This window comes from Fundulus heteroclitus, chromosome 23 (genome assembly GCF_011125445.2).
Source record: "Fundulus heteroclitus isolate FHET01 chromosome 23, MU-UCD_Fhet_4.1, whole genome shotgun sequence".
Lineage (NCBI taxonomy): Eukaryota > Metazoa > Chordata > Actinopteri > Cyprinodontiformes > Fundulidae > Fundulus > Fundulus heteroclitus.
This window is the reverse complement of record NC_046383.1, coordinates 12725052-12738299: the sequence shown is the minus strand read 5'-3', so window position 1 is coordinate 12738299 and position 13248 is coordinate 12725052. Positions and strand designations below refer to the sequence as shown.

Here is a 13248-nt window from a genome sequence, read left to right as displayed (position 1 = left end):
AAGGCTCCAGGATCTGACGGTATTTTTGCCTTTCTGCTGGAAAACCCGCTTTGACCCACTGGAACCATCTTCAATTAGATATTTTACAAGTTTCTGGAGCTGTGTGACATTCCCTCCTGCTTCAAATGCTCCACCATCATCCTGATCGGCAAGGAACAAACCATAACGGGGTTACTTGACTACAGACACGTCACCCTGACTTCTGTGGTCCTGAAAACCCTTAAGCCACTATTGTTAAAGCGGCCGATGGATCACAGGCCCCACAGGCCCCGTGCCGAACACCCTGGAGTTTTCTTACCGGGCAAACAGGTCTGCAGACGATGCAGTCAACCTGAGACAGCGCTGTCCTGCACCACCTAAAGAATTGGGCTTATTGTTATGTATCAGAATTACTGTATTGTGTCGGTCAGCACAAAGTCTTTCAAAGCCAGTGATAAACTGTGATGATAATGTTTTTTGAAATACTACATTTTCTGATCAAATAGCTAAAAGGCAAGATGAACCTCACACCCCCAACCCCGTTGCTAACTGTGATAAATTTGGTTTTCTGACATTTTAAAGGGTTTACCAAGTCATGTTACTGTTGTTTAACCTTTTTCAGTGATGCTTGCTTACATGAGCCATTTAGGAATAGACATTATTCCCCATAACCTGCTGTTTTGCAGATACTTTGTCCCCATTATGCAGCTGCTCTGACAGTTGTGTTGTTCTGGTGGGTTTAATAACTTCACCCATTATGGCCCTCAGCTTTTGAGTCCATTTAGAACAAAATAAGGGGACACTACTCTTTCTATTTCTACAGATGAGGCACCAAGGCTTCTGTTTCAGAGGGTCTAACATCTACGGTGTTGTTTTTTTTTCAGGACATCTCTGCACTTTTGAAACAGATTCTATAAAGACAACTTAAGGCGCTTTAATCCAGAGCAATGTTCGCCTAACCACACTCACAAATGCACACACCTCCGTATACAGATCGGTAGGCAACTTGATTGCCTTGCCAATGGGAACATTGGAAAAGACAGGAGAAAGCTAGAATCGAACCCACAACTTTTGGATTTCTAAACGACTACCAAAATCATCACTAACACAAAAAGTGTTGGCAGCTATACTTTAAAGCTAAACCACTACATACCAAAATGTACTATTTAATGACGCCTCAATGGATCATTGAATTAACTGCAAAAGGAATAATTAATTATTTGATGCTGTTGAAATCTGACCTTTTCTAAATTTATATGAACTGAAACAAAAGGCCATGATGAGACTGAGAAATGCTGGGCAGCAGTTGTGGTTGCGTTCCTGATCGAGCCCCGGCTGCAGATGTGAATGGACGGTGTAGTGACAGCTGCTGTCAGGGAAGTCCCACCCACACTCGCTGCAGTTTTACAGCCGGGGAGTTCACACTGACCATTCTGACAGTGAGAAGCTCTCAAGTTGTAAGTTAGTGCCACAATTTAAGCGCCAGTGAGTGTGTCAGAGTGTTGCTAAAGATAAAGGTCAGTGAGAAGCCATCAGCCAGACTCTGATGAAAGGGAGATAATAAGATGGGGTTAAAGGATCTTCAGGAATGAGAGAGCAAAACAAGCACAATCTATAATCAAAATCCCACCTGACTCTTTTGCCAAGATGGAGATCCTTACTTAAACATACATTAATTACCTTTTGATTGCCTTAAAGTAGACAGAGATTAAATACTGGATGACCTGAACCTAAATGTTTGGTCATTTTGAAAGGACTCTGAGTTCAATCCCAGATGGAGATTCAGGCTGGAAAAAAAAACTTTTTAAAATTTATTTTCAGCATTTTTTGATGTTTAATTAGGTTTAAATTTGAACCAACATGTGTTATTGTTTTTTTTTTATAAATATTCATCTTAATAGCTTCTCATGAGTGGGATGGCATTGGAAAAAAGGGAGCTGCTGCAGAGTCGTTTTAATTTATTCAAACTATTGGAAGAAAGTAATTATTTCAAATGTATGGCATAAATGAAAACACAGCGGAGACTACTATTTTTCTTGGCATTAAAACTCACTTTTCATGTATTTTTATTTGATATGGTTGAAGGAAAAAAAAATAAATAATATTCCCACATTACATGACAGTTTTTTGTTAAAACAGCGACAGATTAAAGGCAGTGTTGGCAGAAAGTGTAAAAGCCATAAACGGTAGATAGAATATTATCTTACTGTAAAAGTAAAAAACACAACATTCCAATGTTGCACGATAAAAACAAAATGCCAGAGCAACAACTATCCATTGATATAAACTGAAATTATTCCCTTAATAATATCCATGCATCCATCTATCTGTCATCTTTCACGTATCTGAGATCTCTTGCTAATTGGGGTTCCCAGGCTAGATCCGACATATAGTCCTTCCAGTGAGTTCTGGGTCCTACCTGGCATCTCCTCCCAACGGGATGGGCCCAAAAAAACTCCAAAGGGGTCAGATGCCCAATCCACTTAAACTGACTCATTTTGATGCAGAGATGCAGCAGAGCTACTTTGCTCCTCACCCTATCTCTAAAGCTGAGCCTGGCCACTCGCTTCTTGTATCTGGGATCTCGTTCTTTGGGTCATGACCCAGACCTCATGACCATAGCTAAGGGTCGGAGCGTAGAGAGACCGGCGAATCAGAGCTTGCCTTTTGGCTCAGCTCGTCACCACAACAGACCGGAGCAACGCCCGTTTTACTGCAGGCGAAGCCCCGAACAGTCTGTCCATCTCTCGCTTCATCCTATCATCACCTGCGACCAAGAGACCAAGATAGTGAAATTCCCTGAGGCAGCGACTGACCCCCAACCAGGAGGGGCAGTCCTCCTTGTTTCTGGTTGAGGGCCATGGCCTCAGACTCAGAGAGGAGCTGACTTTGATCCTGGCCACTTCACACTCAGCAGTGAACCGCTCCAGTCCTCGCTGGATGCCATGACCCAGAGAAGCCAACGGATCCACCTCATCCAAAAAACATAGCATCTCTCTGTTGGATACAGAGTTCCCACACTAAATACATAAAACATGTCAGATGTCAACTCTATTGCAAGTAATCAGATTGTTGGTGCATTGCTGGAGTCCCAAAGTTCAACACTTTTCATATAATTTGACAGAATACATTCAAATGCATAACAATGATCGGTGAGCTATATTAGAGTCAGCAAATTTTTTTACCTGTAAAATTAAGATAGAATCTCAGTTCTGTGATATGCAGGACTTTAACGCAACCTGAGATAACCAACAGCTGTCTGCTGGAGATTAAAAGAGTGAAAAACAAAAAGAAATGATTTGGCACAGTAAGGCAAACTGCCTGGAGAATTATGACACCAGCTGTCTCACAAAGGATATTTCAGTGGCAAAAAGGGGAAGAAACTTTGCAGAATGATTTGACTAACATGGTTATGGCAGACTGGAAAGCAACAACAGGGATGGAGAAACACTATTAGCTGAAGAGTAGGCAATCTATTGGAGTTTTCAGGACTTGAATCCAGCAGTTGTGGGAGATTTTAGATTAAATATCTATAGGCTGCTGGAGTTAGATTTAATAAGACAAAACACATTTTACAGTTATCTACATTCTCACACCAAACCGTTTAAATGCTACATCATTAGGATTAGGATTTAAAGGTACCAGTTAGTGTCAGCCTTTTAAAATCCCACAGTTCATTTGGATTACTTTGCAGCTAAACGACAATGATGAATATTAAAAAAAAAACATAACAGTATTCCTGGTTTAGTTCTGTCAACTTCCTGGAAGGTGTCATTTGGTGATTTATTGCTGTTAAAAACTTTATGTTCTCCCTTTATAGATGAATCATTCACCATGTTGTTGCCATGTCTGTCCCTATCCCCCCCCCCCCCCATCTCTCCCCTGGACTAATCATTGGGTTAGCTACTGTCGCCACTAACTATATGTGTTCTCCATCTTATTCCCCAGATTGTAATACTGGCTCATATTAGCTTAGCTTTATTTCTCAACCCAGATGAAGCCAATAAAAGAGCCACAGCTGCCATTAACACCTTAATTTTCAGTGCTTCAGTGATTTCTGTGTCTGCTCAGTCTTCATAAACTTCTGCTGGGGGATTCATTCTGTTGAAAGTTCAGTTTTCTTTTCACTGTCGCCACAACCTTTCTAATGTGTAGGGAATGCTGAAGGTCAAGTAGCCTCCTGCCTGTAACCGGCTGAGCTGCCGTAGCTAGATAACTTTTTAACACTTGACACCATAAACTGAATTTGATTGTATTATTTTCTAACTAACTTTCTACATGGTTCTGTTGATCTAATGATGTATTTCGGTGTAGAAGGGCAGATGAAGTGCCTTTAAATGATGTTTATTGTGATATATCATTATGCATATATAAACTCAGTTACATCATGTGTATGATTTAAATCATATACGTTCCCATAACTAAATCTACACAAATAAACCCTAAAACCATCCTGTTGCTATAAATAATCAAAACATAACTGCAGGTCACAGATCAACCTCAGCTGTTTTTTTGTTTTTTTTCTGGAGACGTGCTGAGAAGGTATTTACACAAATTAAAGTTTAATTTTGGTAATATAAATTAAAAATAAAGCAGGAGCTATTTCAGCATTATTCTTCAAGGTTATGGGATGCAGTCACAAGAGCAATTTATATCAAGAAATAAGAATAATTAGCTTGTTGACTTATTAGTTGAAATTTCCAATGTTTTCTGATGCGTGTAAATTAGTTTCTAATTGACTAAATGTTTCAAAACCATGGATGCATAAATCAACTTTAGAATTTCTTTGTGACATTTGTGAATTAAATGTAAAGGGGAAAAACAGCTTTCAAGCTAAAGTGCATATTTTCTGGGGTCAGATGAGCAGCATTTTGGCAGTAAAGGGCTGCAGGCGGTGCAGACTGACACTCCACATCAGCCGCAGGCTTACACTGACAACCCGCTCTGGGTAAAACTCATCGTCAGCTTCCATTTGCTTTTTAACTGCTCTCTGAACGTGGAGGGCGATGTCACAGGAAAACCAGAACGGGTCATGTGTTCGGTCTGTCGGATATCGAGGACAAACCACAACACGTGTAATAAAGTCTGTTTATCCTTTCTCTTTAAAGCAGCAGTACAAACCTCGCCTGCCCATCCTCTGACATCTCTTTGAAGTCCCGTCTTGTGGGGTTATTCTCTCCAAAAAGAGGCTCTACCGTATCTAAGTCTGAGCATCATTTTAGCCTTCGGTAGATCTTCAAATGCTTCAAAGCGCCTTAGGGGGGTGGGGGGGGGGGGCAACTTGTGACCTCATGGAGGATGATCCTCCGACGTGTGACAGGCAGGGCAGAGGGAGCTCCACTCCACAGGGATCACATCTAAACACATTTGGTTTGGCACAGGTCTGGGACAGTGAACACGTGATGTGTGACCTGACTGCAAAGCTGCAACACTCGTACCGACTGGGAGCCCTAATTACCCGCAGAAACAAAATACAGCGCGCTAACGACCAGGCGAAGGCCCCCAAGACTAATACTGACATTTTTAAGAAGGTCAAAGTTAATTACTGCGCGCGATTCTCCTCATGAGGAAAGAACAAGGAGAGATTGTTTGCTGAGAAATGCTTCCAGACATAAACAAGGTTACATGTATCACAAACCTGATGTCAAATCTGATGGCAACAGAGCGCCTAAGTAAAAAGAACCAAAATTAACCCTGATGTTCAGCTAAACACAAATAAATAGGAAGATGTGCTTTTAATTACCAATGTGTTTGGGTTAATAGTCTATTTTTGTCAAATAGAAAATAACAGGCTTGGGGTTCATGCCTCAGAGTTAAAGGCTAAAGAGCAGGTACATTTTTCTGCAATAAATGAATGAATACATGTATTTATTGTGTACAAATGGTTTGGTAATCCAAACTCTCGCCTCCAGCTTTCTAGTTTGTGTTCTTTTTATTTTCTTTCACTTATATTTACTAATTTGAGACATTGAAATTAATATTTACTTTATGTATCTATTCATTGTCATATAATGGAATTGCGAATGCAGTGTGGCGCATAGTTTGGACTATGTAGCAGCCAGAGTCTGTAACCCAAATCAAATTTCCTTTGGGACAATAAAGTTAATCTATCTATAATATAAGCTACAACATCATACATCATGAGCTACACGCCTAGAGAAATGTAAAAATAGTAGAGATGTGTTCTTCAAATATAGGGAAAACCTAAACCAGAGTCCATTACTCTGACTGACGATGGCTTTGAAACACAAATATAAAAATAATAGGTTGGAAACAAACAACAATAAATATTAAGCGCTTTATCTGCTCTCCACTATATTAGTTAAATCAAAAAGGGAAAAACCCGAACAAGCTTTATGATTAATACATACAGGTTTTGCGTGCCGAGTCCTCCACAAACAGCGAAGAGATGTCCTCGTCCACGCCAGCCTCATTCTTGGCGATGCAGGTGTAGGCCCCAGTGTCTTCAAAGTGCACGTTGCTGATGTGCACCTCGCTTCCATTAGCTTTGAGGAAGAGCAGTGAGGAAACACAAAAAAAGGCCAAAGTGTTCACTTTCAAGAAAGACATAAAAGGAGACTCCCGTCTTACCATCTTCTGGTGCCATTACATAATTTTCTTTCAGGGAGGATTCAAAAAGGCTGCAGTTTAAAGAAAGAAAGTCCGTATGCAATGCCTCTGTGAAAAACAGGACCAGTTCTGAAGTTTCCAAACCTTAAAAAACCTTCAAACAATCTATCTGAATATGAGCTGGCTTTGTCAACCAGAAGCATCTGCAAAAAGGTTCAGCCCAACCAGTCAGTTAAAAGGCGGTAGTGGGTGGGGAGAACCCTGTTTGTAAATTATTGAGCTTATAGTAAGCTTCAGAAGAAAGACTTTGTTCTAAACTATGTGACAATATGTCACTATGAAAACAACATAGATAATTAGCTGGCCCGCACAGTTCTGTTTTCTTCATGTTTACCGAGTTATTAGCAGAAGCAAATTTAATATACTTATTTAAACATGACAAGAGCTTTGGTTTAACCCAGCTTTCAACTCTGGCTGACTTATTGATTTCCCTGCATGATACAAACAGTTCTGCTCAAACTCCATAACTACATTTGTTTATTTAATGTTTGCTTTTAGTTTCTATTTTCTCATGTTCTATTTTGCTTCTACATTTTATTCCTACTTGCTTTTATTCTGTTTCTTTCTCCCTATATTTTAATTATGTAAAGCACTTTGCATTGTCTCTGTGCTGAAATGTGCTATATAAATACATTTGCCTTGCCTTTGCCTGTTAAATCATTTGCCTACAGGGCAAATAATTTACTAGTAGGTTTAGTTGAGTAATAGTAAACAAACACAAATAAAAATGCGTTGTGGTACAAATACTCATGCACATTTGTTGCACAGTTATTTTGAATAACTGCACATAATTTACAGTGTTTTATTCCAGAATGGAAAACAAACTATTCTTTTTGGATTTAACCAAAAGGGAACAACTGTCAGCAGAGGCTGTAACGGTACAGTTAACTTAAACTCGGGCTAAATCATAAGGTCAGGACGTGCGTCTACCTTGCAGGGTGAGCTGTTTGGACAGTTTGGTCTTTATGTCCATGCCGTTCTTGAGCCAGGAGAGTTGTGGACTGGGGATGCCCTCAGCATGGCACCGCAGGCTGGCCGTGACTCCTGGCTCCCGGGCTTGGCTCTCTGGGTAAACCCTGATGACTGGAGGGACTGGGGGTGACAGCAAAACAGATAACAGCCAGATTAGCACAAACACTGCTTTGTCCTCGCTGGTGTTTACATCATTATCATCATTTGAGAAGTTAGCAAACCTTATCAAACAAGATGTTTTAGATAAGAAGCCCAGTAAACTCCTGGCTCTGCATTAGCATACCCTATCAATAGGTTTGAGTGTTTAGATAAGGTTAATGTGGCCGATGAAACCAAATGCATCAGATAGATAAATAAGGGAGCGAACTGTTGCTCTGATGCTATTGATGTTACTTGTTTGGTATTGATTTTCTGTAACCTTTTGTCAAGAGCGATATGAGAGGATAGAGGCAGAGAAAACAAAATGTGCGAGAGGAGAAAAAGGCCGAAACTAAAGGAGCAGCTGCTGTTACATTTCGGACGGCCCCTCTGGTTCATGTCAGAGTTTCACGGGTTTAATATCCCCCAAAGCCAAAATAAAACAAATATAAACACCCTTCATACTGTATTTCCAACATCCACAAATTAGCATAAATCAATAATCCACTCAAAAGGATAAATAATATTCATTTATGCATTGGCTGAGACGAGTGCCACAAGTTTTGGATTTCAGCCTGGGGCTAACTTGTTTAAATTTGAGTCCAGAAAACACGAGGAATATCAAAAGACTGAATTTGAATAATCCTCTAAAGGGAGATGCATCCTTTAAATACTGTAACAATGATAAACCTTCTCAAAAAGAAAGTTTATCAGAAATAAACTGTGACTGAGTCTTGGACAGAGGCAAATGGATGCTTTTAAAAAGTAACCTGATTCGTTCCACAAGGTTTCACATATAAGCGCGGCAACCTGACAGCGGTTTGCATAGCGACGCCAGATCTCTGTCCCACTATCTGGTTTTGAGCAATCCCTTTTGAGATTTACTGACCCAAATCAGTGTCCCTTTTTTGCTTGTTTTGTGAAACAGACTTCAGAGGTATGAGTGGAAGACGGACGTGAGCGTTTTGGCATCAGCGGAGAAGGCAGAGGGGCGTTGGAGACCTTTTCCTGTGGGTATGTTGTTAGAGGAAGTCTTTACTCAGCCAGGTAAATGAAAGCACTAAAGATTGCTGCCCCAGCCATCTGGTAATCACAGTGCACCAGAGCTTTGGAGTTCCCATCATCCCAGCTGCCAAGAGAGAGTCCACTGAGGGCCACAGAGGGACTCCTCCTGCAGAATCCTTACCAATCACAGCCACACAGGCCCTCCAGTTACCTTGATGCCCTTCGGCAGTAAAAAACGGCACTTGAATAGAACCCATGGAGGCAATTATTTTGGGAATACTTTAAAGAGTAGATTATCGTTCCCGTTTTACATCCCAGCAGGTGGATCCTTCCAGTGCAGTCAAAATGTTTGCAAATACCAAAGCATACAAATGATTAGAATATCATTAAAATATTTTAGTGATCAGCTGAAAATGTGTGTATATATATATATATATATATATATATATATATATATATATATATATATATATATATATATATACACATTTTTCATGTGTTTGTTCCTGTTAATTTTCATGAATATGGCTTATATCTAATGTAAATGTAATATAGTTTCTCAGAAAACAGTCCACTGTCATTCCACCATAAAATATGTCCGTATTGTCCGTATACTATACAGTGTATACACTCAAATCTTTGTCAGTATTACTTTGAATGAGTTACTGCATCAGTGCAGCGTGGCATGGAGACAACCCACTGTGGCTCTGCTGATGTAAATTAAATCCCAGCTAGCTTTAATACCAGATCTCAGCTCATTTGCATCGTTGGTTCTGCTCTGTCTCATCTTCTGTTTCACAGTAACTCATGAACTCAGCAGAGTTCATGAGTGGAAGGAAATAAATATGTATTTTCTTGAAGCACAGACTCTGCACTCCACAACCTCAGACTTTTGAATGATCGTTGCTTTTTAACCTTTTCAATGCTGCAGTTATCCTTGTATACCATTTCTACCACAGTTTTTCCTTACATGCAACATTCCCTTAAATTTCCTTTTAAATTTTAAACATACACAAAATCCTTTCATAACGACTGCCTTGCTTACCTTCCTTGTGGGGGGATATATAATAACATATTTTCTTTGAAATATGGGAAATCCTTTTTGAATTATGATCTTAAACCCACTCATTTAATTTGAGCAAATTAAATATGGCCTTACAGATTTGTACGTTGCGTTGTAAGAGCCTATTCATGTGGATAGAAAGTGGACACTAAGAGGCCAACATTTGAACTGAAGCTTTCTGATCTATGAAGTCAGACAGGGCGATGCTTTTAGGAACAGCAGAACGAGCGGAGTCCTCGGTAGGATTCAGGAACCCGTTTAACCTGGATTTATTTTACATGCAAGTAGATTTGAATTAAATATTTGTGTGGATTAAGCTGAAGCTGTAATTATTCATTCCTGGTTACAAAACACATTCCAAAAGTATTTATACCCCTTGAATATTTAGTTCTTTGCAACTTCAAATTGTATTTTATCAGGGTTTTATATGACTAACCAACACAAACTAGAGCACATTTTTCAAGTGGAAGGAAAAGGACACATAACTTCAAGTCTTTTGGCCTCCGACTCTTTCGTCTTTGCACAAAGACGAAAGAGTCAGAAAAATGGGACAAAAATGCCAACATTTTTGTCCCATTATTCTCTTAAAATATAGCTGAAACTCAGTCAGATGGGACGGAGAGTCTATTCAAACACATTTTCATGTCTTGACATGGATTTTCAGTTGCATTTAGGTCAGTAAACATATCGAAGAAGGAGCTCTGGTCCGATGAGATCAAAATATGCATGTATTGGTTTAGATGCAAAAACTGGGATATTTTAAAACCTAAACCTGCTTTCAAATTATCTGTATCCTGATCCCTTACCCACTTGGAGTGTTCTATGGCATGATGCCGTTTGTGTGAGGCCTTCACAGAATAGCTGCATTGATACTGCATTTTAATTTACAAATTATTTGACTATGACTCCTGGAAGCAATAGGTTGGATCTTATTTTGGGCTGTCAGGAAAAGGAAGTGGGTGGATGAGGGGGTTAACACAAGTGCGTGCCAAAGCTTTCAGATTTGCATTAGTAAAAAAAGGTCAGGTACCATATGCCTTCCTGTTCAGTTACACACTAATTTGTGTTGAAATCTTCCATAATACTGACAGAATATATCATAGTTGTAATGTGTAACATTTTATAATACAGTCATTTTGATTTGTAAAAACAGAAGTGATCATTAATAAATGGTTGGACAAACCTATTTATCAGAAACAAGATTGGCTGTGTGCAAAGTTTTGACTAGACAAGAAAACTGATTTAAATCAGAGTAGAGAGAGTAGGAGGGAGGAAAATAGGCCGACAGTGGGCTGCAAATACTTCATATTATGTAATTCAGACATAACCCTGAATATTCACCCAGAAGAAGAATTTGATGGAACTGACTCTCATCACAGTTTGAAGTGCATCCTTGAAGATATATCAGTGAAATCCTCAAATTTTAATATTAATTGCATGCCTCCCCATTTTGAAATAGTGGCTGCTGTCGCTGACAGAACACCACTGCTTCTACAGTTTGAGGACATGCTGAGAACAGCGAAGTGCAAAATGTCCTGTGGTAGGATGTACTACAGAACCTACTCAACTTTTCTTTTCAGTAGAGTGCAAAGAGCCTTGTAGGTGGAACCAAACGAATCGGTGTTGCTTTAATTCCCATTGGCCACACACTGAACTTAATAAAGGTCATTACTTAGTTAAAGGCTCTTTATTAGAAAGGAGCTTGTGTCAGTGAACTCACTGTGGGAGTGTGAGTGTAAGAGAGAAGATACCGTCGTACACGTCTTCATTTGTGATTGTGATTTATTCTGGTCACCGATAGACGTGCACTGTTGTTAATGTGTAAGAGCTAAATTTTAAAAAGTGGATATTGAGGGTTAGTTTGGTTGTAAAAAAGTGGGAGCTAATTCAAATGTTAAGTGTAGCTTTAAAGCAACTGAAATTCATATTTAATGCATGTAATTAGATTCAAAACAAATTTTGCTGATCCCAGGAGAACTGGGATAATTGTTCAATTAAAATACAAAGTTTTTTTTCTAAAGACAGAAATTCTCTCGGGGTAAGTACTTTCATGAGTATGCTAAGTGGTTAAAACTAAAATCATTAAAATTCTATTGAGTATAATATGACAGAGATTTGCAGACTTTTGGTAACCTTGTCAGAAGAGAAGCATAAAGTGCTTTAAAGTATTCTGGGAGATGGCTGCGCTGACTGAAACTTAGTGGATCTTTCTCCAGACTCTGGGATCTAGATTTCCTGATAAAATGTACAATTTCCCTTAATCTGAAAACTAGACTTTAGACCACTGAGTAACAACCCGGTCCTTTTTCTTCTTGGCCTGACTAAAACATATCTGACATGGTTCTGGAGTGGCTTTACACAAGGAATAATGCAGTGGCTTGTGTGCTGGATATGTGTGTGGTAGCTCCGAAGGCACTGATTTCTACTACAGTTTCAACCCTTCAGTAATACGCACCATACTGCCAAAAGTGTTCGTTCATTCAACTGATTAATCCAAATCAGGTTTTCCAACTATTTCCCATGACAGCAGGTATATAAAAATCAAACCCCAAGCATGAAGACTGTTTCTACAAACATTTGTGAGAGAATGGGTCGCTCTCTAGGACACAACCTGCGCAACAAGTCCAGTCATGGTTACCTTTCTCCTAAATATTCCACCGTGAGCTGATGTTGGTGTCACTGAGAGCTGACATGTAGATGAAGATGAGCGACCTGAGATGCCTTGGTGGAAAGGTGAGAAATGGGCCCTATCATTCTGTGGCTAAAGTAGGAGAACACCTAAACTAACACAGCAGGGGCGGACGCTGTAGGCGACTATAGCTCCGTTTACACTATCCTTGTTAAACCGATCCATGCCGAGCTCGGTCTGAGCGTGGATCAGTTAACCAAGCCGAGCTTGGTTCCGACGACCGTTTACACATCACTTAAATTGGGTGCACCACCACCTATGTATTTATAATCTACTCATGCTAAACTATAAGAATGCTTTCATTTTTTATGTGATTATTATAAGACTTTGGTATAATATGTATTTATGAAAATAATACTTGATTTTTGCTAATTAAAGCCAAATTAGTAGCAAACTTTTCCTTCAACAAAGCATTTTTGTATCAACATCCTCTATTTTATCAGTCTGATAAAGCTATAATTTTCATGATTAAGCTATAATCATGAAAATTAAAAGAAATAGCTTCTTTAAATATGTCACAGCTTGTGATGAATCTAGAAAATGAGTTTCACTTTTTTAAATTATTTACTAAAATAAACTTTTGAATGAGATTCTTACAACAGCCTACATAAGAAGCGGAGTGAAAAAATGAAGCCTGCCAGATATTAACAGCCTGACAAGGTCACATATCTGTACTGTCTTATGAGTAGTCTTCTATTAGTTACATGAAAGGTTACATGCTTTAACATTCATGTGCAAATAAAGACTGGCTAACTTCACTTGTCTTATCACA

The 13248-nt window shown here is 39.2% G+C and overlaps 1 protein-coding gene across 3 annotated transcripts in view; it reads right to left on the bottom strand.

The window, feature by feature from the left end:
* fstl5 (follistatin-like 5) overlaps window positions 1-13248 on the bottom strand; it is a 247596-nt gene that overhangs the window by 38399 nt on the left and 195949 nt on the right. For all 3 annotated transcript variants that reach the window (XM_036126902.1, XM_021320641.2, XM_021320642.2), the window contains 2 exons: window positions 7540-7701; window positions 6351-6485 (listed from right to left, as the gene is read on the bottom strand). In XM_036126902.1, the coding sequence (XP_035982795.1) occupies window positions 6351-6485; window positions 7540-7701 (297 nt within the window). The remainder of the gene's footprint in view (window positions 1-6350; window positions 6486-7539; window positions 7702-13248) is intronic.